Consider the following 27479-nt stretch of genomic DNA (forward strand, 5'->3'; position numbering starts at 1 on the left):
TCGGACACCAACACCAAAAGGGAACTACTGGCGATTATGCGTTCGGTTGTTTGCAGTTCATTACCGAAACCTCAAAGCCGGCGACACTGATTGTGGCGTTATCATTTATTATTATTATTCACCACCCCAAAAACATCTCTGTTTGCCTTCACCGCCATGGTTCGCTTATGCATTTTTATCAACGCCAAATGAGTTGTCCCTTAGGCTCCGTATTGTAGATAGGAAATTTGCAATTATTTGCTACATTGTATCCTGTGAATATCGTATTTATTACCTTTTCAATGATAAACGAACCGTCTATATTATTTTATTTGGCTAGAATTAACAAATTCTTGCTTAAAATGCATGTTCCTTGGAGTTTTTTTTAAGTATTTAGGTAGGTACCAATTTTTTAATGTCGGTTACTAAGTTTAATAGTTGAGCGCTTATGGTGCTTTTAAAAATACGAAACCGATAAGAAAATCATATTCTCCGAACTTCAAGCAAACTGCACTTGAATTCCAAGTAGAAAATGAAAAGAAATTCATTTAAATGCAAAAAAAAATCAATTTCTTTCCTGTAGCGTGGAAACAATCTTTTTCTCTCCCTTAGCGAGATAGAACTTGGGGCAAAAACGTTTTATTTACACCCAATACACGCTCGCCAAGAAAACGAAACGACGTCGATGAACTGGGGAAAAAACTTTGAGCCGAATCGAAAACTGTTTATTCAACTGCTTGTGAACTAAGTTTTCTGTGGGAGGTCTAGGCTAAAGGGATGCTTGCTTGCTCGAGGGAATACAATCGAATGGTAAGCAAAGAAGTCTTATCGAGCTGAAAATGAGCCCTGCTTATTTCGCCACTAGTTTTGTTGTGAAGTTCGATCGTAGGCTTCCTTCGTTTGCCGTGGAAGCAACCTACGGACCACGGCAGGACAGAATAATCAAATAGAATGCGAACCAAAAGAATCGCTAAAGACGATGACTGTCGAATGAGAAGTGATGACTGGGCAGCGCTTCTTGGCTGGTAGTTTTTCGGTTTGCAATTTGCTGGTCAAAGGCCGGAAGTGGCCGGAAAATTCACACCATGATTAAAAAGCATTTTCCCCTGCATAACACGGTGTGCACTGTTTTCTTTTCCTTCACAGCAGCGCGCACAGCACGGCTTACGGAATCGAGGAGTGGTTATTTGTGCCCACCAGCACGTTAAGCGTCAAAAGGAAATCGAGGAAAAAATATCCACAAACACATCTGTTTGTTTTCCACCAGGAGCACACCGGTGGAGCGGGGTGGATGGAAAACGCCTTCATTCCTTGACTGTCCGGTGGAATTAATGGTACCGCTTGCGGCCACTTGGCACTGCACTTGGACCGGGTGGAAAAAGTTGATCGTTAGAATGGATGAATTATGGTACGATGATAGACGGAATTTGCTCACATCCCAACGCTCATCAAATCGCCAGAGGGACAACAGACGACGGGATCACGCTGACCACACACACACACACCGAGGTGCGATTGATTTTCCACCCACACCAACCATAACGAAATAAAAACCCATCGAAGAGTGATCCAAAGCAGGGCCAGCACTGACGGTATCGTACAAGAAACCAACAAATGCTATGGCTTTTCCCTCCCAGAACGCTAGCGCACGATAGCAAATGGAGTTTATTGACCATTTTTATCGAACACCGGTAGGAATGTTTCTTTCCATTCGGGTTTCAGTTTTTTTTTCCCGCGTTGTTCTATCGATGGAAATAAATAAAAATTATCCCTGCCGGTGTCACGGAAGTGGTCATTTCCTGGTGTGTGTTTTTTTCTGTCAGCTTAAAAGCAACAATCTATAAGAAATAGCAAGCAAAAAAGGCACCATCATGACCACGTCTTCTAGAAGGAGGAGGAGCGCGGAGCTAGCAAATCTCTACATTTATGGAACTTGGTTGGTTTTTTTTGCTACGTTTTTTTCTATCTTATTTCTGCCATAACGAAGAATCATGATTATGCTGATACGTGACCAAGGCGCCGTTGGTGGCGATTACCGAGAACGGGTGCGTTCTATCTGCCATCTGGCTTAGTGGGTGAACATGAGAAGATTTTACGATTCACTCAATCGCATCAAAGTTGTTTACCAACTTATGTTATGCTCAATTAATGTTACTATAGTGCAGAATAAAAAAAAACATCATCCAGGTTGGACCATTTAGGGGGTTTGCTACCATATAACATAATCATATCAAGGTATGGTAAGCAATCCAATCGGAATATCTGTTTGGTGAATTGGAATAGCTTAATAATCACTCGCCGCCAAACTGTTTGATGCGATTAAGAATTGGGCAAATATTTGAAGTATTTCAAACCACCGAAACCATTGTGGCTAGCAGTTAGTATTGGAAATGCTCTCATTACGAGTTCGACAAGTGACCGAAATTCGATTTTGGGTTTGTTATTTTAGAACCACTTCAGCACTCGCACACGCTACCGAAAGCTTCCAAACAGCAAAAACCACTTCCGTCACGATGGCAAAAGGTTACGGGAATGTTGGGGAAGTGGGTGCTCTGAGGTGGTTATACTCCCAAACCCTCGCCGGGAGCTTTCTCCGGAACTGCGCTTAGCTAAACCGAATGCCTTGGATACCGACGAGCGATAATAGTTGAAACCGATATATGCAAATTGGGTTCCCGCGTATCCAGCGAATCTCGGACCTCGTGGACCTCCCCCTTGCAGTCCGTTCCACAACCCGAGCACAGCCACGTGTACGTTGGCTAACGAGCCAGACGCGCCCCGTGTTCGTGCGGTGTGTTATCGTTATCGCCAATTGACTACGGAGGTGCCACGCCAACAAGTCCCACGCCCCAAGCGTGTACAGAGGCAGAGGCAGCAGGCAGAAATCATCTCATTAAATCAAATGAAATGCACCACGGTTAAACTGCAGTAGCCACACCGAGCAGTAAAGGGGGCAATTGAGCGCGTTAGCGCACCGTTTGAAATTTATTTCCATGCACGTTCACCTTTTCGGCCCCATTTTCGTCCATTCCGCAGGTTAGGCTTTTGTCGGGAAACACGTCGGGAAACGGACAGTGGAAAATAGAATTTTCGGGCCCGTCAACATCAAAAAGCGCCCTCGCGCATTAAAATCCGGTGGGAAGCAAAACAAAGCAAAACGGCAGAAAAACACCTCATCTAAAATACTGAAAATTTGTTTTGCGGGTCAATTTTCGGGGAATGTCTGCATTTGAATAGTGGTCGGTGTAATTCTATTCTTCGCGCGTTGATTGCGCTAAATGAGTGTTTTAAATGACTCTCGAAAATGTGAAACTCTTCCATTAAAGACCATTGAATGTACGCCTTAATGGACGGAATAAATCTGCAGTTATTTGAAAACTTAATAGAATTACGAAACTTAAATATGTTAATATGTCTGGACCGGTCCAACCGTAGGGCGCAGCAGAGAATTGTACATTGTGGTGATGATTTTTTTATGTACGTAGTAGTAGCTATTATGTGCTACCTACTAGGAATATTTCAAGCAGCATGTTCCAAACTGCTCCAAAATGATTGAAGTGTCATCAATATTCATTACATTCGATTAAGCTAGTAGCGATTTTTCCTGTAGAATGCATTAGTGCGCTCAAGCACTGCACGGTTCCAACTGGCAATGGCGTTAACCCTGCTGATACTTTGAACTTCCGTAACCCAAAACTATCCACGAACGTAGTAAGAGTTACGGCTTTTGGAAATTTACAATTTTGGTAGCGTACTTCCGACTTGCAAGCGTCCGTCGTAATGCCTTCGTTCGTCGGTTTCGTTGTGCAGTTGGAAATTACTTTGAAGAATTTTGGAGCAGTACAGCAGCCAAATGTGACCGTGGATTTGGTAGTATTTCTTAGTAGTAATCCCATTGACGTACTGAACAGAGGAAGTGGTTAGAGAGGAGTGAGGTTTCCAATTTTCTAACTGTCAGCCCGTGTACACGACATGAACGCCAAACTTTATGTCGAACTTTTGCCTTTTTACGTCCTTCAAGAATGCCGAGCGTCATCGACTGGGACGGTAAATTTACCGTTCCCCGTTCGGTTTTCGATCAACCCGGTGCCGAATTCTTTGCCACTAATAAATCGTGCCCAATTCCGTTGGAAAAGGTTTCGGTTGATCAGGCATCGACGCTCATAACATGACAGGTAAGACACGAAAAATTGGCGCGAAAAATTAAAGCCATTATAGGGCTGAGAGGTACGACAATAAAAAAAACACACAGTTTTCATTCACTTCCGTTCAAAGCTGGCCAAAAGGTGGTAGCAGCTTGCCGATATGCCGTTGTATCGGAAGAGCCCCAACACCAACTGAAGTGGATCCTTTACATAAATCAATCTCTTGCCCTCCTCCAGTAAGAGTTACCCAAGGCGCGTTGATTTAAAATCTCACCCGTATACTACAATCATTCCTGGGCTCTCGCAAGCAAGTGAAGCAGTAATTTTTATGGTCTTTTTCCTTCTTGAAACCAACAAACGGAAGAACGTCACCATCGGCGTCTCTTTTGCCCGTTCTAACGCTTCTTCTAGGCTAGAAAATCATTTCCATTGAAGTGACTTTCATCGACGCCGAAAAATCTTTCATCAAACACCAGCCCACGGCCGACGAGAAATAGGGAAAACTTTTCCGTCGCCTTACACTGTTGTTTGAGACGAGTTTGCGAATAAATTTAAATTTTCTTCCTCTTCCTGGTTGTGCGTCAATTCTCAGGAGGCATTCTTGGGTGGGATCGTCTCAGAGAAAGCCTACTCTTTTGGCTTCGGGGAAGGAACTTTTCTGCAGAAAAATATGTACCATAAGAAGGGCCTTTTTTCCTTCAAACGCACTGCTAGCAATATTGGACGAAAAAAAAAAACATTAACCAGCCAGCTTACCAAAGAGGAAAAATGAAGACTGATTCATGTGAAGCGAGTCTTCCAACACTCTTTAAAGAATAAAAATGAGACTATGTTGAAATGAGAAATGTTTGTAGTATGTTTTCGTTCCATTGTAACGCCCTCTTCGATATTTCGCTGTCATCAATGGCGGAAGTGGATTTTGGGTAATATATTCGTATCGAAAACCGGCAATGAACGAACTTTTGTGATTATTGAATCTCGAAAGAACGCATGCAAAAGACAGTGCCAAATGGTAGACAGTAAAAAGTGTAATAAATAAGAACTCACCATAGGCTTCTTCGCATATAAAAATGTAAATTTCAACTGTCCAAGCACCGAAAAAAACCATTAAAAGACTTACGAATGTTGCCCATTTCACACCATTGCAACAAAATGCCTCGCTACAAACGGTACAGAAATTCCCTAATAACAATAAAATAATTTCCTTCAACACTCGTTCTCGCCCCGGTCGATCGATTGATTGTTTTAAATTGTCTCGATAAAATTAGAATAACGATTATTTTGTGCATTCACAGAGTGTGTGTGTGTGTGTAGCGTGATGCATGGGAGTGTTCCGAATGCATTTCCGCATAGGATTGCAGCTGCAGTTTGCCAAAAATTGACCAGATGGCTGGCTGACTGGTGGATTGAAAACTGACCAACGCTGCAATACACCCGATCTGCAACCGGATAGCTTCTGTCTTCGGTTTCGCTGCACTTTTAACCGGGCCACAAACGATGAAAGTGGACAAGTGTTTATTATTTAGTTTACGATAATCGTTTGTATTTTGCCAGCATCAAGCGTCCGTGGTCCATACACGGACTGTTGCGGGAAAAGTTACTTCGCGACTATGGGACGCATTTCGGATGCATTTTGCGGTAGATGCACCGCCTGTTCAGCCGTGATGCTTGCAATAAATCGACAGCAAAGGCGTAGAATGCACTTCCACGAATGGCTTCCCCAACGGTACGATGAGTGGGCAAAAAATGGTCAGGAAATTTCTCTGTTGCTTCAAATGGTTATTGTTATTTGTTTGCAGATTTCATCGGTTACAAAATGCATCTGAAAATAGGCTGATGCATTCGAAACGGTTCCGTTTATGCTGCACCGTACTGGATGATTCAATTTTGTATAGCTATAAATTGTAACCCAATGTTTCGTAAATGGATAAAAAATTCAATTTCAACTCGTCCAATTTCATTAAAAAACACGGTAAAAACATGGAAATATTAAATATAAATGATTTTCGCTAATTCTTAGAAAGTCCTAGGAAGGAAATTTTTAAGTAATATTTAGTGATTCAAAAAAATCTTTTCGTTTTCAAATAAATTTGCATAGTTTAAAAATGTTATGCTAGCATAAATTAAAAAAGAGTTGTACCATCGTTAAAGTTTCGACTGATATGACCAATAGTAAGGGTCTCTACACCCCGTTCCGGATATAGAGGATTAGCGTTTGAAAGACTCATATAAGATGAGAACACGCAGGATACGACTTTTTGCTAGTTAGATAGAAAATCTCATCAAACGTTAACATGGGCTTCCCCCCTCACTATCCGAAATTAATGTAAAATCATCACGAAAACTGTCATCAAACGGCTTCCAGTGGCAGCTACAACACCCTCGAAGCCAATCAATTCCCGAGTCAGATAATCCTACCGTATGCCCTACCCTAGAGCGCCGTTCGTTTGCATGACAGGTTGGACAATGGGTTAGACAAAAATCTCCAGATAATCCACTCAAAACCGAAACATATCAGCAGTGGCCCCATGTTCAACGTTCTTCCTATTTCTATTTTGCTGTGTGCTGATTTCACGCGTCTGTACTCCAACGTACCAAACGTTCCATCGGCCATGAGCATCTCATGCTCCCCTGCCAAAAAATTGATCCCCAGAAATCGTATTTTAATTAATGCACTGCACTGTTGCCTGTTCGGGCTATTTCTTCGTAATGGCTATCCGGTTTGGACTCCCCAAGTCAGATTAAGACTACGTTGTAACATAAAATATTACCTTCCATAACGCAAACCACGCTAGATGTATTTACAGCAGGATTATTGAGGAATATTAAAGATCGTACGATGAGTATGAGATGCACACACCATGTCGTTTTGGTCGCGGTGTCAGTTATGGTAAACAAGCGAACCGAATCCAAGCCTTTAAGTGACTACCGTCAGCGAATGGCTTACTACCCCAACGTCACGTTTGTTTATCGTGATGGTAAAAAGTAAAATGTATCACATTGCACTAACGTAGATTTTAATATTGAACTCAATATAAAAGCTCGTTCTAACCAAACTGCTTAGCTGCAGAGGCATTGAAGTTGTAGACCACTGTTTCTGATTCCCTCCGAAGAATGCATCGCAAAAGCAAGTCATCGACTCGTGAAGGAATCTAGGCCCTTCTATTCGTCACGACACACCGGACAGGCTGTGTGCGGACATACAATTAATCGCAGTAAATTGCCATGAAGCAGAACCGGGATGTTTTCGTCATAGATTTGGTTTGGTTGCCTCATTCGCCGTCGCCATTGTGGCACATCATCTTGGTAGCTTTTACCATTGATTGGAAACGCTCTTTTGAGCCGATTGACGGGGCAGGTATTTCCAGGATTATAGTACACTTCCGGTGATGGGTTAATTAAGAACTGGTTTGAAAGGTTAATACCCAGCAAAGAAAACTGTGAACCAAAAGTTGAACAAAAATAACGGAATTATGTCTAGAATTCCCTGTTCTAGCAATAAGTGTTTCAAAACTTATTAACATTCACTGTGAAATGTTTGATATGAACCTCACGTGAGCAAGAGCGCAAAAACAAAACCACAAAATTACATCCTTCTGGTTAGCAAATGACCATTTCACACTATGCTCTGGTCCGGTGCACCTGGTACCAAGGAAGAGTGATACATCAGCAAGCGGTACTCAGGAAAACCACCGGAATCGTATTAAAATCAATGAACAAAAATGATTTACTAACAAAACTTCGACTTCCATACCAACTCCGTGGCGTTTTTTTTGTTTAAAAGTACTATAGATATCTGCACACCTGGTTGTCTGGACATGGTTCTATGTTTGGTTGTTGATTATTGCTACCGAGTTCCAAGAGGGAAGAAATAAGCAAAAAATTCCAACCACGCATCTGGATGTTTCATCCACAGAGGAACGGTACAGAGGACCTTTGGGCAACAGGACACACGATTCGATTGGATTCGGTCGACCGCCGTTCGGTATGTAGAACCCAATTCCCACTGTGTCGATCCATACCGCAAGCAACCAGAACCTGAACCTGGAAATAACCGTTTGCTCAAAGACCGTATAACCGTACGCAAGCGTTGCACATAGGCGTGTGGTTTTCCATCGAGCTTGTGGTTAAATCTTCATCATCATCATCATCATTGAATGCGTTCTGCGGTGGTCCAGAAGACCCAGAAAATGCGTTCTTTTTCTAGATACACGGTTGCCTACCAATACGTTATTTATCTCCATCCCACATTTGGTTTCCCTTCACAAGGAAAACATATAAAATAAAAACAACCCGCAGTATGAGACACCTCATAAAAATGGGAAATGCATTAAAATTCGTACAAAGTGGATGATGGTTGCGGAACCAATACCAATCACGAGCGCACGGTGTGAAACGGTTGATCAGTTTACCCAAGGGATAATTTGCCTTTTCTTTATTAAAATGTGTGGTTTTTCCAAGCACTTTCCTCATGTTGTGCTAAAAAAAGTGAAAACAAAAAAGCTAAAAGGAGTAAACAGACATGCAAGGTCTACGTCTGTACAGTGCTACAGATCATTCAATTTAATCTTCACAGTAATCGATGACTCTTAAGGGACATTTTACACATTTAGGCTGAGTAAAGATACGTTCTATGGATGTAAAATTGCTAACAATTCTCAATGACCGTGATCCAATGTTAAGCATACTTCCAGCACTCTTTACGTAAGTACGACGATCAGCGATGCTTTTCCCTCACAAAAAGGGGGTCGAATGTGTCTCCGAACTGTCCTAAGTGCTTCGGAATCTAAGGATCATCAATATTCATTTTGGCAAAGCCTGGCGATGCTAAACCAGAATTTCTCTTCATCATACTGTTAGCATTTGTTAAAAGAAAACTGACAACGTAGCCCCCCCAGCTAGAGTGGATTCTCAACCGGGGACATCCGCAGAACAACGCACCGTTCCTCAGGATGATCCCATCTACGACGGACGAGGAGTTTGATTTATGAACTCACACGAACGATCTCTACGTTGTCCAACGCACGAGAAAGAGAGTGAGGAAAAAAAGCCCCTTTTCGAAAGACATTCAGTCGATTTTGTGATGTATTGGCCAAGCAACACCGGAAGGACTTCCCACAGTTACGGCAAGCTTCCAAGAAAGCGCAGTCATCTGTCGGGCCTGCCCTCGGGATCACACTCGACAGCAGATTAATGGAAGTGGCATGCAAAACGAAACGGAAAACATCACAGTCATTCTAATCACTTTAATCGTAGGCTTGCCTCGTTTTCTCCGATACCATCCCAAATCGGGGTTTTTGGACAAATTTCGTTCAATCGCCGTGACGCATTACACTACTCCGCTGTATAGACTGGTGCGTAACATAGGAGAACACTTCCAAAAAAAAAAATCGTTTCCGATGCACCGGTAGCGGTTCAAATGAAAAAGGGATTACTAAGGATAGTGTCATCCATCAATCTTTTTTTTCCCGACGCACGTTTTATTACTTTTAGTTTGGGACTGCAAAAGCATTGCGAAGAAACTTGCACAACAGATTGGTTAAAAGTGTAATACGAGAATTATAATATACATAAACACAATGAGTAATAAACGCAAAAGAAAAGGTCAATACATTTGAGAATAGAAAAGATATGAAAAAAGAGCGACAAAAGGTGAAAAATAATCGAGAGTTTGTTCACAGGTAAATCATTCAGTTGTAAAGAATAGAATTTGTAGACAAATAGTCCAATGGTAAAAATGTACATTTTCTAAAAGCAATCATTAGTAAACAGACAAAATGCTGTAACTGAGTGACTCCGTCCAGAGTGAACGTTTCAGTCAAAAAAAAAAAAAGATCAAATGTACGCGCATCCAAACAACCGACCTGCAGTGGAGCATTTCAAACATACAGACCCATCAAACAGACCATGATAAATGTTCCAATCTGTCTACACCCTCGCCAAAGTGTTTCCTTGGCTCTTTCGCCCATCAATGAACATGCAACGGACCGTTGAATGTCCTGCTGCATCATCATGCCCGTCGAACTTGCTGCTGCTAGGGGAGAAAACTGTACTTTTTTTCTTCTACACATCACATCGGGAAAATAAAAACGAACTATTGCAACCAGTTCCAGGGAATCGATAGCTTTGCCCAAAACAAAACACAAAACAAAAACTAAATAAAACCTATTACAAAAGAAAAATGAAGGGAAAATAAGCGTACTATTCGTTATGGTCATGTACGGAATGCAATTCTCGACGGAAATGGTAGCGATGATGCAAAAGGATCGAAGCTCCACGCCAGAAAGGGAAGGTTGCCGTTGGCCTGCAGCCAAACCTTCCTTCTCCTCATCCGCATCGGGACCGGGTGGGGGAAAAAAAGGAAATAGCCGCCATTCAGATGGCGGACGGAGGTCGAAATCTAGCGGAATGGCGTGAAAGTTAGCACCTGGCGCGGCCATAAGCGGTACAATTATTCAAATTTCTATCCACACCGCTTCGAATGCATCGTGACGGGCTCGCCTGTACCGAGGGTTAAACACCTCACACAAAGGTTTAATATGTTTTGTCATTGTGAAGCAAAAAAACAAAAAATCTAAAACGACCTCCTGGTGTAGAAGTCACCTGAGAAACTATAAACGTTTACCGTGCTGTACAGCCAATTAATTTTTTAACCTAACGTTAGGGTGACTCCTCTCGATTGTCTCTGGACGATGAATAGCTTCTTGCACAAAATGCACAAATAAAAATCGCTATTTTGCAAAAAGACAGCAAAATTCATTCAACAAACTCGAATGCTTTTAATATGTTTCGCACGGATATACCTATGAAGCTTACAGAGAATAAAATTTTGCACCAGGTCTGTGTGCGGTAAAGAGCAGAGGTTAAATTTGCATTAAGAAACACCATGCACATACCTTCGCCATTGGTTGCGGTCTGTAACTCGAATGCAGATCTGCCGGTGGCTGCACCTAACGATGGCCATATGCTCCGATGATGATGGTGGGCAGAAAGTGCAGGATGTTGTGGCTGCAGCGGATGGTGATGGTGGTGTGACGGAAGGCCCGAATATGGATGGTGGCTAAGCTGGTGTTGTTGCTGTTGCGGTGTGTGCGACTGCTGCTGCTGTTGCAGTGCGGCAGTGGCAGATAGTGACGACGACGACGATGACGACGACGTTGATGAACCAACACCAGGGCCCATTAAACGACCATTAGCAGTAGAGCCCAACATGCCTCTGCAAGGCACACTGAAATGAAATCGAAAGAAAAACTTCATCAAAACTGGATGCTAGTGAACAACAACAAACAAAAAAACCATTAAAAACTCTAAATATCTCACATCTGCAAAACACACTGCACCATCTATGTATATCTACAATCCACTCAAAATGTTAGTATAAATTTACCACCATTCCCGAAACCTTTGAATGTCGCTACGATTACTGCTGGGTTTTATATCTCAAAAGTCACATCGTTTCGGCGATGTTGAAAAATATACCGCTCACAATATTCTACCTTCTATCTAAATAGCAAAACTGTATCGTCCAACTCTCGTACGTAGGTACTCCTTCAGCAGAGTGGGGACACATTTTTGCCAACATTTCGTCGACTGTTTCTAACGCTGGAAGCAAATATTTGAACTTATACTTAAGCTGCTTGCTTGTACGGCGTAGCCTAAGATAGAAACAGCAAACGCGGATGGGATTCTTTTCTTGACAATGAATTTATGTCTTCGAAAGCACAAACAGCAGCCCTTTTTTGCGTCCCGTCACGGAAACCGTGTTGAGGAAGAAAGTTTTTCTTTCACGCGTGAACGTGAGTTTTTCACAAATTTTTCCATTTGCCCACCCGTGAGAGTTGTTGTCGAAAGGAACGGATTTAAGCACCATGATGAGGAGTGTCGTCTATTCGCTTTATTTCAAAAAGGTACAGGATTTTTCATCTAGAGGTATCTTTATCGCACAATGGTAAGAGAAAGGAGAAGACGAAGGTTCATTATATTTTAGTATGATGAATATTGCACATGATAATGATCATTTAAGAAAATGTATTCAAACACTTTCGCCCGACTAGGACATCTTCGGCCTAGAGGTAAAGAAGTCCACGGGCTTTTCAGGTATCCCAATTCTTTCCATCCATTCTGTCGCCATTGAACAAAAGGGGGATTCATTGCTCTGCTGGCCTTCGGCACAAGCTCACCTTTAAGTGAAAAAAAAGATGTTGTTTTTGGTATTTTCTGTGCAAGAATTCTGATGCTCTAAAGCCGCGCACTCGGCGTCCTGAGGGCAGTTTTAACGTTTAATTAAAGTAATGGATCGCTTAACGAGCGGAACCAACCGATGGGACCAACGGAAAGTGACGTAAAGAGCGACGAAGCGATATGGTGAGCGAACAGAACAAAGACGATATTCCTGAGGACAGTTTGGCCGGACGGCTTTTGCGATGACCATAAGGGTGGAAGAGCTACCGAAAGCTATTTTACTTAGCAACAACCACTTAAAGTAATGTGGGAAGCAATCGAACGAAGAAGCTGATAAATATCAAGCGAACGGTGCGTAAAGGAGGGAACACTTTCATACCGTAAGAAAGGAGTTGTGAAGAAAGAAAAACAACATTTACTAAATGAAATGCTACACACATCATAAGGGCACGCGGCATACGGTTGTTTTTTTTATAAGAATAAAAGAAACACAAATTCATTATTTTGATTATTTAGTTAACCGACGCACATGGTTTTTTTTGGTTGGTTACTGTACGTGATCAATATTGAATCAGTCTTGTAGTGGATTTATTTATCTTTTCAATCAAACCGAAGAGAATCGTTAAGGGGGAAAAAGGTTCCTCATTGTCTGCCAGTGACGTCTGTATTCGAAAGGTTTTTGGCGATTCAATGCACAGCTCTTTTGCTTGATATTTCTTTGCACAGTGAGCACCCTACGGTGATACTGCATCTGACGCATACAAACCCGTGTAGAGTCTTCAAAAATATAAATAAAACTTATATCCATAATCAATCGACAGGAAAAAAAAGGAAACCGTTCACCAGGCGAACAATGATTGACAAAACCAAAACCAAAGAAAAACAAAACGGTTCTTCAAAACCGCAAAGATAGCAGTTCTAGAAACAATTCAAAAGAAAACGATTGAACAATGAAGGATGCAGGAGAAATAAAAAAAAACAGCCACAGTGAAACCACCATCATTATCTTGAACCTTCGTAGTTCCGCAAAATGTATGCTCATGCTGAACGTTGGTTTTGTTGGTTAACCTCTACGCTGACGCTCGTTATCCTCAGCTTCTCACGCTGACTAACCGAGCAGCGATTTGTACTTTCATTGAACTCTTTCAAGCAAAACCGAAAATCTGTGATTGAAACCGTCAGAAAGAAAATTGATTGCAAAACAGCTGGATGCAACGACAATTACGCTCTGGCCGAGACGCTCATGCCGGTGGAAATGACATAATTCGATCATTAACGTTAGGTAGGAATCCAGCTGTCGGATGAGGGTTAGTCTGCAAGGGTTTACACTTGGCAGCAACGGAGTCATAATTCAAAAACAGAAGTATATATTTTCGTTTTCTGATGGTAGTCAAGGTAAGACACTTGCCGCTAACCGATCGATCGTCTTGTTTTGAGGAGTAACATTTAAAGACATTTTCTAACAGATATAAACAGGTGTTGCAGCTATTCCCACGATCAATCATTATTTGTTTTAATAATCAAAACCCCATCCACGGTACTTTCATCACGTGGAAATAGGGGTTTTGCCTATGGCAGCCTATTCTTTCTTAGTGAAGTTCGTGTTTTTAATCACACACACACACACCCATACACCACAAAGAACCCGACAGAAAGTCAAACAAACTGTTGCAAGCAATTTCCTGCCCAAGCATCTTGCAAAAACCCAAGCGCCGAACTCTGTGGTGCAGGGATGAGGTTCGTTAGTTAACGTGCGCCAAATGCCGCTCCTTCATGGGTTTTTGCCATCTGTTGTGGCGAACCGAAGAAACAGGTCACCCCCTCCAGACACAACACACCAGACAACATACAAAAGCCACCAGCACAAAACATAAGATCCGGGCATAGACATGGGCGGCGCGCACTAGCTTTCCAGTTGTGGTTGGGGATTATAATGAAAATTCAAAGAAAAGTTCCACCCACTCACGCATTATGCTGACAGGAAAAGCCCTTCTCTCGGACTTGCCCGTCCACAGTCTCTTTGTGGCGAACTCAGGGACAAGACAGGTTTAATTGGAGCTCGGGGAAGAAAACCAATCCGGTTCTTTACCCTTTTCAGTTCAAACGATGGACGCGTGGAAATGTTTGTCGCCCCCAAAGCGGAACATGCTTTCCCAATGCCAACCACTTTCGTACCGGCCCGGTTCTAGGGCGGCGGTCAAACTATAGAAAAGGTAGATAAGCTCATCAACGTCGTGGGTGTGCGGGCGAACCTCGTCTCGTTGCGATGTTTGCGAATTATCTGCAATCATCATCATCATCTGGCGTTGCAGCACAGAGAGAGAGAGAGAGAGCAAAAAAAGTTTAAAATAAAACAAAACATCGCCTCAGGATGCACACGGTGCGATGCAATCTGGTCTCGCTTCGCCTTTTTGCAAGCCGCACACCAAGCTCTAGGATGGGCGATGAAGAGACTCGCCTGTCCACCGAAAACCGTCGCACAAAAGGTTAAAAAAAAAACAATGGATGCATTTTTTATTGTTTCGCTAGTACACGACACGGTCGGGGATTAAATGTATTTAGTTGGGAGCATCCCGCATACATCTTTTGCTGGAAATTAAACAAGACACTTCGGGGTCGGTTTTTTTTGTTGATAATCTCGTTTTGTTTTTAAATACAAAAAGGGCTAGACAGTTAATTGTTTCGTGTTCAGATGACACATGAGAGAAATATTGTAATATAATGTTTTCTCGTACAATTATGTATAAAGTACAATTTAAACATTCATTTATAGAAACGTTCCGGTCACCAAACACCTGAGCTAATAGCACAGTGATAGGTAATTTAATTAGTAAATTACAGCACCAGAGAAACTAGTCACTATTCCCTATCTACCAACCAACGACTAATCTCAAGACCGATGATAATATTTGCGGTTTAAGACCAATATGTTTCGCCGGGTACTTCGGTAGCTAATGCTTTCAAATAGAAAACAAAAACCTTCAAACCAAACCCTAGCTAAAACATGGACGCCATTGACTGCAGAAAATCGTGACTAAACCTCATTTCCCTGTTTTTTCCACTCCCTAGAACGCATTCACCCTTTCGTGTGTTCGAAGGATAGGACCATTAAAATCGCTTTCCTACCCGAAGGGCCGTTATCTTTTTTTGCATAATGGTTAGCACTGAAATTTATGTTTGCTTTCTTTTCCAGTGGGTGCACAATTTTCGTACCGGTAAACCAGGGGGGGGGACTCGTTTCAAAATGGTAGTGGAATGCAAAAATGGAGAAAAAACAAAAGGCCGCTGCTTCTACATGCCAACCGGGCTGTACTGTACCGGAGGAGAGCGAGTGCCCTTTCCCTTCTTTATTGTTGTTTTATGTTGAACCACCACACTCCACACACACACAGCCGGGACCGTGACCGCAGCGGATGAAATGCAAATTCCGAAAAATCTCACCTCCCACACGGTACGAAGCATCTTCAGAGGACCCGCCGAACTGAGGCTGCCAAAGCGTCCCAGGGTTGGTTTGGAGAAGGGATGAGGTGTGGCGAATGGATGGAATTTCAAAAAAGTACTGCTTTAACTTTAACCACAAACCTTTGAACTAAGGGTTGAACAAAAAATAAAAGAACTTTACGAGAAGTTTGTCAAGGTGCAATACCCCGATGGGCTTTCTGCCAATAAGCAGTGGAACATGTTGAGCGCTTTCGTTGGCTAAATTCTGTTGAGTTCCTTTCTTGGCAGAATTTTGACTTGATTATTAGTACAAATCATGTAATTGAACTTTGACAATTTAATAATTCATATAAACCTTGGTATACTATGAATGAAAAGTGTAACAAACATCAGCTAATGCGTCGAGTATTTTAAGCCTCAATAACCAATAGATGCACATGCATTGTAATTGCATTCATAAACATGCAACATTGGCTGCACTTCTGCTAAATACATTCAATGGTATTCTCATCATCATCCGCTTATGGTGCAACATAGTGGAGCGCATTCATTGTGTAATTGCTACGGTGAAATGTTTTCCAATAATCACGCAATGTGCAAAACAGCTCTAATGCGCTTGAAGTACTTCTTCATTATATTTATTCATTAGTTTGCTACATTCGTCGAATAAAAGCTGTGCGTCTGTGTGTAGGAGTGATGTGTGGCGGCATTAATTAGCATCAATAGCATTGCAACGCTACAGTTGCCCATTTGGCAAGTTTGTCTGTGTTGCGTGTTGTTAGTAATCTTTAATTCTAGGAAAGGAACCTTAATGTCATTTGCAGCGATGATGTCAAACCGGTCAATTAAAATGGAATCAACGAATCAGTAAACAACCAATACTCAATCAGTTTATAGCATGATAAACCTTGTTTGTTTTACCTTGTTTGTTTTTGTTTTATTTTCATTTTGTTTTAAAATAGCAATATAAAATGATTAAACTGCTCTAAAAACATTTGTTGTATGAATTATTTTCATTTAATTTTATATATTCTTCGAGTACTTAGTGTAAACAAGAACAAGAAGCTCTTTCTTCTTCTTCTCTATACACCTTTTTTTACTCTATGATGATAACAAACATCTTCTGTAATATATCGTTTCGTAAACAAGCATCGGAGCACATGGCATAGGTTCGTCCTTTTACATGTACCACCGAGAACCACAAACATGTACCAGGAGCGTACCAAAAAACTAATCGAAAACCTTACAAGCATCTTCATTTCCGTGCGCATCAAAAAGCAATAACTTCGTTTGGTAAAACCACCCTCGCACACACGGCGCACGTCTCCATTCTCTCGGTGCATATCGTCGATAGAAAATATCGACACTTCAATGTGGAGAATGACTTCTTTCAGACGAGCCACCGATGCTTGGGCACTTCACCTACCAATAATCGAACCACCACTCAATGAAAGATCAATGCAGTGGTAATTGTGCGTCAGCAGAAAATTCAACGCAACCACAGAACATGCACAGGACGAACATGTCCGACAACACGGTTGTCCGACATACGGTGCGCGCGTCATGCCGGTAGTGCCCCATTCAGCAAACTACTTCCGCCGCCATTCCGCCGACTCTAGTGAACGTGTACGGCACAAAAACCCATATAGCATGTACATGTCACATTTCCTATCTTCAACGGGGGACGTCGCCTCGAGGCGAATCCTTGCGAAATGTCCTTATTTTCGCAACGACCGATCTGTCCTCTGCTTGTTCGCTATTCGGTGCCTTACTAATGCCTTCCCCTTTATCGCCCGCGCGCACAGCATAATGTGCCAACATAATGGCATGCTGATGATGACGGGCTATCTTGACGCTTCCTGTGTAGTCGTTTTCGTTCTTTGCCTTTACAAGTACCTCTCCGCAGTAATCAGTCCCGCGGGATACTTGCTGCCGTACTTGCCGTGCGCTGTTGGTTCGGCGCTTGAAGATGACTAGTGGAAATGTTCGGTGGTTGGCAAGATTCTACAAAAATGTACACGCGTTGTCGCCATCATGCCATCGTTTAGCATGTTGTGTCGAAGTGTGCAACGATGGTGCCTTGCTGTATCTTTCACCGTTTTTTTTCGGTACACTTGTGCTGTTTAAGGTTTCAACTTTTTTTGGGATATTTGCTAAAGGAAAAACATACATTTGCGCGTAAAAAAGGTTAGATGTGGTTATGTTGACCGGTTATGGATGCATATTTCCAAACATGAAGTTACTGCTCAACGAGAAAAAATGCACAGAGGCGGTCGTTATGAGTATGTTGTAGAATGCTTCCGTGCAAGCTATAACCGGATTGTTTGCAAGGAAAAAACATCTCTAAACAACTCGACATACTTGCTAAACGACAAAATTTAAAAGAAATTGTTGTCTACAGACGATAAAGGAAGACTTCCTTGAAAAGTCTGAATTGAGCAGCCAAACAGAACTGATTGGTGCCGGCAAGAACTAATTCATACAATACAATTTTTAAATTTGACTTAAAGTGTTTTCAATCAACTTCCCTAATTTTTTATTATTACTTCTACTTTATTCGTTTCACAAACCCAGAACCTATGTGCCCATTTGTTAGTGATGGGACGAAGGGCTTAAGTCAAAAATCAAACATATAAAAATAGACAAACTGGCATGGACAGTCAACCCTTCTCTCTTTAGGTGTTTGATATTTTTTGTTAGTAATTTGTTTTTCCTTCCATCGGTAGCACTGTCTTTCATGTTTATGCCCAGTTTTCATCATTCGAAGTGCACACGTGGCCATGGCTCCCTATACCGGTACGGAATTGAAATATGAATTATTTATTTACGCCTGGCAAAAAGCCAGCCATCACAACGCTGGCAAAGCGAATTGGCTGCACATAAATACAGGCAGCATAAAGCGCGTGCCTGTGCCTGGCACAATCTTCCCGGAGCAAACATATGCCGAATGGAAGCTTTTTTTGCCACAGCAGCATGAAATGAAAACTTGCATGTATTAGATGAAACAAAAACACGCATATATAAAAAAAAGCACAAAAGTGCATCTCGAGTGCAGTTTTGTGCAGGAATATTGTACGTTTTAAAGCTTGCCGCTCGACGATCAACAACCATCGCACATTCGGGTGGCGCTGTAGTAGATTGAGCGTTTTATTTATGCATTTGTTTGTCGGAATGTCCGATTTGTAGTATTCCGTTGCGCATTTGCCACATGGCGCACAATGTCAATTGTTTGCCGGGCGCATTGATGAATCAATTGTTACGCCAAATGCGTGTGTCCCCAGTGACCAAATAATCCTATATTTGAATTTTAAAAAATGAAACAATCAAAAAATCGGTACGCATTGTCTGGCGAATGTTCATTTTATCGATTAAAATAACACATCATATTTCCATTCATTTCCAAGCTTAACTGAGCTATTGCCAATATACAGATAGAATCAACTTTTCAATGTATTTAATAGATTTACTTTTTAAATAAAATATTATATTATTCTATGATACTCTGCTGTGATATCTACCGTTAATTAAACCGTCACTCGAAAAACTCGATTAAAGTTTTAACCCGACAATGCCATTTTGCTGAAAACCGTTCAAATTTTTTATCATACACTGAAAAAAGTTCTATTTATCATAGCATTCCTGTAAACTTAAACTAAAATTGCTACGTATTAATATACAAAAAGGAAGGAAGAAAATTAGTTCACAATCTTTTAACAGTTTCCACACCACACCACAGCAAACCAAACAAGCTACAAAAAAGTCTGTTCAAACAGAGCCCAAGAGGAAAAGAAAAAAAAGGAGCGAAACGTAAATAAAATGCTTACCAGCATTTACATAGCTAGAACACAAGGATTTATCCGCGAACGCGTGAAATATCTGTGAAAATATGTGGAAAAAATTGTGAACTGTTAAAAATAAACATAACACATAAACAGGTAAAAAAGAATAGACAAATAGACAAAAAGGGTCGCACAAAACAAAAAACACAACGTAAATATTTAAGAGATGAAAAACATTAAAGTGAAAAGTGCCCAATCATTCAGGTATGTGGTACTTGGTCCAGTCACAATTTTTTATCTAATATTTCCGTCTTTTGGAACAGGTAGAAAGTATGGTCGACTCCTTTTCCGTACCAACTCACACGAGACACTCTTATCAGCTATATTTACACGCGGTGGAACCCTACAATTTGTACCCACTTGTCATCGTCAAAAGCGAATTTGTCCCCAAATTATATCCCTTATTTATATTGAGTTTTTGTTTCTCACCCGAACCAAATTGCAGGGAAAAGCATTGTGTCATCTACCAGGCACACCGGCACACACACCGAAAACTGTCCATTCATTGATGGTACAAAACGATTCGAGACCAAATTTGATGTCTCATCAGACGCCAAACGCAAGGACGTCACGAAGTTTCGTACATCGAAGGAAATGGATGGTGTTATTTTGTTTTTTTTTTTGCTTCCCCCCCTTTGATCCCCTTTTTCATAAGCCTTTCATACAATTGACTGCGAAAACAACGAGCCGTTGAGCTAACTGCATAATGGTGGAAGTTTTAATAGACCGAGCAGAATAGGCGTAACGCTAAACTTAGTTGATGGTTCATCATTAGACGATTTATCATCGGCATATCATGGCGAATGTGAAACACCCATTTAAGATCCAGACATTTTGATAAAAAAAGGAACCACACGAAAAGGCTAAAGCGAAAATAAAGGATACACTCTCTCCATTACCTCTGAACGATCACATCATTTAATCCATATTTACCGTGCTGCCAATTGCAAGGCAAACAGCAAGATAGGCCCCCGTTCGAGAGTGTGTGTGTGTGTGGCAAACAACGATGTGTAAATGGGAATGGAAATTATTTTCCTCTCGCGTATTTCCCTTCCCCGAACAACTCTTGCCCTACATGTCCAATTCGCATTGGGTACGTTCGTTTGCATCCGATATTTCCTCCGGATACGGTGCGAGCTCCATTTTGCAGCGAGGCATGGCGAGTGATAACACTTTACAACCGATCGACCCGGCAGCATCAACACAATTCGCTCGCAATCAACACAATCGACATCAAAAACAAATAAAATTGAGATCGAAAAAGTTTCCGGTCCAAAACGGTGTGACAAATTGCAGTGTGGTGGTGGCGGGTTTTGTTGGAAGCTCGTCCGTTTTGAACGTTAACCTCTTCCCAATGGCAAACATCAAACTGTTGGAGTGAAATGAAAATAAAAAAAGACACACACACAGCAGCCATATTCCGTTCGTCTGTTTCTTGTTTTCTTTTTCTGTTGCTGCTGTTCTTCCGTTATCATCGAACCCGGATATCCTGACGAGTGTCCTGCGGAGGTACGGTTTCGATTGCCGTCACACAAATCGGACGCTCTTGCGCGCTACATTCGGATGGTGTGATCAAACAACAGGTGTCATTCGTGGAAGGGTTCTCAGAGCAAATACTATCAATGTAGAGGGCTGATGAAAAATTCAACCAATGAACCATTCACCGGATATGAAGACCGGAAAGCATCATCAGAATCGGTTCAACTTCAAACGGGTTTTGTGTTTGTGATAATTTTCCAACGCATCTACATTCTGCTGTAGCTCTTCTTACGGGTTTCGGAGGTTCATCAATCAATTTTTTGCCCAAAATTTGTATACAAAGTTGCCTTATAATGCGACACAGACTAGATGAAACATTTGGTTAACAAGAAGCAGACTCTACTCGAGCAGAACAAGAAAAAGGACGCTGGAGTTGCTACACCTCCAAGGGCAAGCTGAAAGAAGCTGCACTCGCCTGACATGACATAAATGAGGACAGAATCAGTGTATCGAGCTGTGTGTCGTTCCGCCCTCGGGAAAGGGGGATTTGTTCTTGTTTTATTGCTATCGACAGAAGTTGAATCTACTGCATGATAAGATCGACCCTTCATTTTCCATATGGAGGAGCGCATCTAACGAGTAGCAGAGCTAACTGCTTGTTCGAAAAAAGAACGAACAAAAAATACAACTTTCCAAGAAAACAAACATCAAAATGGGGGATTGAAACAACCACATATCGTCGGTTCATATTTGCGAAAATATTTGTACGAACTCGTGGAATATAATGATCTCAAAAGTATCACAAATTAATGGCTGTCAGTGCCAGCAGTGACCAGAAAGGCACATAAGTACCACACAGGATTGGGTCAGGATAACGGCATCCTAGGAGTAGAGAATGGACCGGACGGACGAACCATGATGTACAAACATTTGCCCATATTTATAGTCCCTGGGCATGGTCGACTTACTTGCCTAATAAGGGAGCGCAGAATAACATGCAGGAACAAAAAAAGTACATCAGGATATGGAAAACAAACAAAAAACGACAACATACTCTCCTTCACGAGACGTGATTCTCCACATTGCGTTCTACTGCACTGAAACGTTGCTGGATTACGGGTTCGTAACCCGTATGGTTTCTGTTATCTTCTTCTGATACTGCTTTGCCTAGCTGATTTGCAGTACCATTTTCCGTTCCATCTTCACCATGATGGCAGTATCATAAAGAACGAGATTATGTTGGACATGATCGTGCCTTCGAAGCAAATGTGATTCCCGGCCTCCTTCGGTAATAATAGCATCACAAACCACGGTAACTGTTACAAATGGCCTATTACTGGGCATGTGACTTTATCTCGGTGCTCCTACTTCACCAAGCGAATTGTTCTGAATGCATCCAGGCAAGTTGAAGCGAACCGAAGAATAAGCGGTCCCGTGGAGAAACAAAAGTGTGGCGGAAGCATGTGCCAGTAGGACAAATTGATTCCGTAACAGTTTGACTACCTTTTTTTTTTGGTTGCCCTTACACACATGAAGCCAAGAAGCGAAGCAGAGCAAGCGAAAGTCAAAGATGATCGCTGTGGCAAAGGGCAATTGCAAAGCAGGGCCAAAAACAAAAAAAAAAAAACAAAGTTCTGGTAGTTTCGGTCAAAATTAGAACGATTGGTTCGGTCGATCGTTGGATCAAAAGGAAGTAAAGCTGAGGAAATTGGCTTCCGAATCCCTCGCCCAAGATAACCCCGCAACGATATTTCGTTGGGACTACCAGGTTTGAAAGTCCACGTTCCCGCTTAACGTTCTGGAACTTCCGCCGTACTTCTGACATGGATTGCTTTTTGCACGCTTGTACTATGTAGTTTTTTTTCCCTTAAAGCTTGCCACGATAGAGCCGTTGAGGGGAATGAGATAATTCATCCATGTCACGGCCAGCTATAGTGACTCCGAGCAAATGGTGATGCTATGGATTTTTTCCACCAATTTTTCAACCATGTCCGGGTGTTTCCTTCCGGATGTTAGGGTGTCTAGCAAATCCTCACAGACGCGTACCCCCCGAAAGTTGTGCTTGTTTGTCGCGCACACAGTTTGCTGCAAAAACCTTCAATGAATCGACCGTTTGGATCGGATCCCCCGTTGCGGATGAAATCAATTTTCCACGACATTCGACGCCTGTCCTGTTCTAATGAAAGAGCGTTGGGCTAAATGTGGGTGGATGGATAATTCGTACGATATTTTTTCACGATGTTTGACTTTTATGACAAATTCACCAAGCACCAGCGGTTGACAATAGATAGAGCATGTTATGGGCGAATAATTGGAGCTGAAGCTGAGGCAAGCTATGGTTAAAAGGACATATGTTTGCCAGATAAAATATAACAGTATTCAATAGTTAAAACATGTTGCTATAATTCATTTTCAAATTAATAAAATACAACTTTAAATTTTTAATTCTGAATATGACAGAGTTGCTGAGTATCCAACAATTCTTTATTTGGACCCGTCTCCTTCAACAAAATTACAAATAAACGAATATTTATTGTAACTGGAAATAAACTAAACTAAAAAGGAACTGGCATGGGAACAACTATTGCGCATGCTTTCACTAACCACACATAATAAAGTGCAACGCTAAAATAAATCAAGTGAAAAGCATTCTTAAAAGTATTAAAATTGAACTACAGTCCCCGCGTTCACAGTTCCGTCGTGTATGCTTCAACAAAGCCTCATGTCTTCCCACTACCTTTTTCATTGATTCAACAACAACATAAAAAGCATGGGACACCAAAAAACTGTTTGCAAACTATGATCGCAATGATAATACGAAAGAACATGCGAAAGAAGTGAGTGATGAAAATGGGCAAGAAGAATAGGTACGAAACATATGAAGTAAGTACAAAAAAATCCCAGCTACTTCAATGAGAATGCTGGATAGCCCCAAGACCCAAGAAGAATAAAAAAACACACGTGAAGTGTAGCACACGGCAAACATACAGTGATACAAAGAACAAAAAAAAGAGGTACTACAACGATGGTCATCAGTGAATGGCTTCTGTCGCAGCAGTAACCAGCTTTTTTCCAATTATCAAAATTGTACCGAAAGCCCTTACCTACCTTTACTTCATCAGCATTACGCTCTTATGTGTTCCAGTTCAGTTTTTTTTTGTGACTCGTTTATTTTTTGCATTACCCACGGGGCCCAGAGTGTGTGTGCACGTGCGAGTCCCGTAGTGGAATGGGATCCGGATCACGATTCCAATCTACGTCCACCCAGTGCAGTATTGGTATAGCAACGCCAGGTTTATCCCATCTCAATAATGAAAGAAAGGATGGCAAAACAAGCAACGTAAATCCAATAAAGTTTTTTTTTACTACATTCATTCAATACGCAGAATGGAATGGAACGAATATTTAAATAAAAGTCAGTTGAAATATTCATAAATACCAGCGTTATATTAATGGGATGAAATAAAATAAAATTATTTTAAAAAGTCCTACACTCAATGAAAACTTTCGTCCTCCAAAGAGACACAAAACAAAAAAATGGAAACAGCAACGATCATACAGTTCTAAAAGCCAAGTCAACACTGGAAACAAAGACAACGGATATTATTTTCCAATTACTGGTCTGTAGCGAGCGCTTATTTTGTCGCAACCACTGTCATACTGCGTCACAGCAATTAAAGCTCAACCCCTTAACGAAAGTACGCACCAACGACAGGGAATTGTCCCGCTGCTAGGCGCCGCGAAAGGCAAAACTGCACGAGATTAAAGGATTCACCCAAAAGCGGAAACTGTACTACTGGAGAACTGGAGAGGCTGTAGTTTCGCGATATAGACGAACGTGTAAATGTGTTGAGCGCTTCGGAAGTTTCGGTCCCTGAAGGTCCCTGAATATAGCCTCCCATCAATGGTGCCGCGTTCGAAATTAATGGTCCGGAAAAGAAATTTAATCGCACAACTTTCTGATTTAATTATACATACACCGTGTCACCCACCGCGGCTCCAACACGCACGGAAGCTGGAAAATCCATAGGCCATATGTCCTGTGGAGCTCTCGCCAAGAATTGGGGAATGTCCGCCCGGTGGGCGTATGTATGTGCGGGCGTGGAACATAAATCCACACTCGTCACAGTCATCATTCCGTCACAGCCGACAAGCCGTCCGCTTCCGGTGACGTTTTGTTATGCAATGCTGTTCCTTCCGATGCTCTGAGGACATTTGTCGACTCTCTCCTACGCACTGTGAACACGCATCATCAAATCCGGAACATGAGTACTAGAAACCATTTGTCGAGCAAGAACTGTGAACGATGGGTGCCTTTAAATGGCTTTCAATCTTTCACACCTTCGACGCTTCTGTCGTCAAACTTTAAAGATCTTCCGTCTATGCGCATGTGCGCCCAACAGTTGGAGAACAGACAGAGAGGTAGAGAAGGGGAGTACCTTCAAGTACTGATAAAAAAAACCATCGCATGATCGACATCATGAAACGGCGTAAAAGTTTGCGAAACTCAAATTAACTGTAAATCATCGGACAAAACGTGGATGGAAGCGTCCACACAATCATGCTTAACTTCATGATTGGGTGAATAATTTTTCACTCGTCTGTCGTACGATGATAAGAGGCTTTTTTCGGTATTCTCCCCATTCCGGCGGACCAAACGCCAGAACCGTAGCGAAAAAAATAGAATGCGAGCAAAGGCAAATAGGAAACATGGCTTAACATTAAAACAAAAGCAAATTCAAACGCCCTTTCGTTGTGTAGAGCTGCAACAACAAGTACAAAAAAGCCATGTAACGATAAAATACGGTGCAAAACTTTTTCAAGTGCGTAATTTGAGCAAAGTTACGTAGTACGAAATTGCATTGGCCACATGAAATATGCTTCGGTGAAGAAACTGTTAAGATCCGTACACTTTTTTCTATTCTACTTGACATCGGGCTTTTCAATCGTGCATTCATGAAAGAACATGAAGCAGAATATCTGCAGACCAGGGATGTTTGAACAGGGTCCGTTTGGCCGTCCATTCGTTTGTTGTTTGGCTTCATGCTCTTAACGTCTTGGTAACACTTTTCACTAATTACATCTTTAGAGAGCAAGCGCGTACCATATGTACTCGACTACTTTCCACTCACGCAAAAGGGCAAAAAAAGGCAGACGTGTTGGGGAAATAATCTTTCACAGTTCTTTCTGCACCATATGGAACGCATTAGGCGAGGGCGCAGCTACACAAGTGAAACACAGATGAAAGTTAAGTTTTGGTTACGATAATATGCAGACATTGAGACGATATAGTTCCGCAAAATCTCTTTCATCGTGCTCTAGACAAACAATAGTAACTTATGTCGGGTTTTTACCAGACTTTTTTATGTTTAATGAGAATTTTGGTATTTTTTCAACAATGAATTTTTGAATTTCCATTTCATAAGCTTTCTTTTCCTAATTTTCTATTCGCACATTTTTAATTTAATTGTTTTTATACCTCAAAAAAATTTATAACATATAATATGCTTGCTGGACCTACTGGAAAACTCGTTTAATATTTTAAATAATAATTACTACCCTATTCATAATTTCCAGCCATCTGATCAAACCCCTCCCCAAAAACTTATATAATATTTATCCCGCATGCAAACTAAGACCCGACCAACAAACATAAAACTGTGCAGCAGTATCAAAAAAAAAAGATACACACAAACAAACTAACCCTAATATGCAAACAGTAACATAGCTCTTCCTTTCTCTCATTCTCGCCAGTCAGATAACATTGTGCTTGGCAAATAAACAAGATACAGTTTCAGAAAAAGCAACAAGTTCACGTTTGTGGCTAGTGCTGCTACAACTGGTATGTCCAACAGTTGATCGCAGCATAATAAAACCGATGAAAAACGTCATCAGTCGGAGAAAAGGCACGATTCGCCCCCATGCCGGGGCGAAGAAGCGTGCTGTGAAAGTAAAAGACTCACAAAAAAAGATAAAAGTAACAAAAAAAAAGGAAAATAAAACACCCAAAAAACACAGTGTCGGAAAACAATCGACCAAACCAGCATCAGTACAATCGGCGAGGGAACGTACACGGCAAGGAAGAAAGTGATTGTGGAGGCAGAAAAGATATGTTGAAACTAACACCTGTCAAAACGGATCTGTTTTTCTCGGAAAACACATTTGAAAAACGACCCAAACAAGCAAAATGACACGTTGCCGGGGGGTTGATATATGTATAACTGTATAAAATTCGTCCACACAATGTAAGGACCAACTTAAACGACAGACAAAAAACATCACAAACACACGAAGATGTGAACACATTTCGACAGTTGCTCTGCTTCATTTCTCCAGCAAGATGAAACTAATTGAAGCATAATGTCGATCTCGGGTGGTGCCTTTTGCATGCTGCCCCGTAGTGTGCCGGTTATGA

The 27479-nt window shown here is 41.6% G+C and overlaps 1 protein-coding gene across 9 annotated transcripts in view; it reads right to left on the reverse strand.

Moving 5' to 3' along the window:
• The window catches only part of LOC125762566 (protein winged eye), a 286165-nt gene that overhangs the window by 50628 nt on the left and 208058 nt on the right, over positions 1-27479 (reverse strand). For 7 of the 9 annotated variants that reach the window (XM_049424781.1, XM_049424783.1, XM_049424782.1 and 4 more), the window contains one exon: positions 11021-11352. In XM_049424781.1, coding sequence (XP_049280738.1) covers positions 11021-11352 — 332 coding nt within the window. Of the gene's footprint in view, positions 1-11020; positions 11353-19570; positions 19758-27479 lie in introns of those variants that run through there. The other 2 variants (XM_049424785.1, XM_049424787.1) reach the window with 2 other exon arrangements.

The sequence above is a fragment of the Anopheles funestus genome, chromosome 2RL (genome assembly GCF_943734845.2).
Source record: "Anopheles funestus chromosome 2RL, idAnoFuneDA-416_04, whole genome shotgun sequence".
NCBI lineage: Eukaryota > Metazoa > Arthropoda > Insecta > Diptera > Culicidae > Anopheles > Anopheles funestus.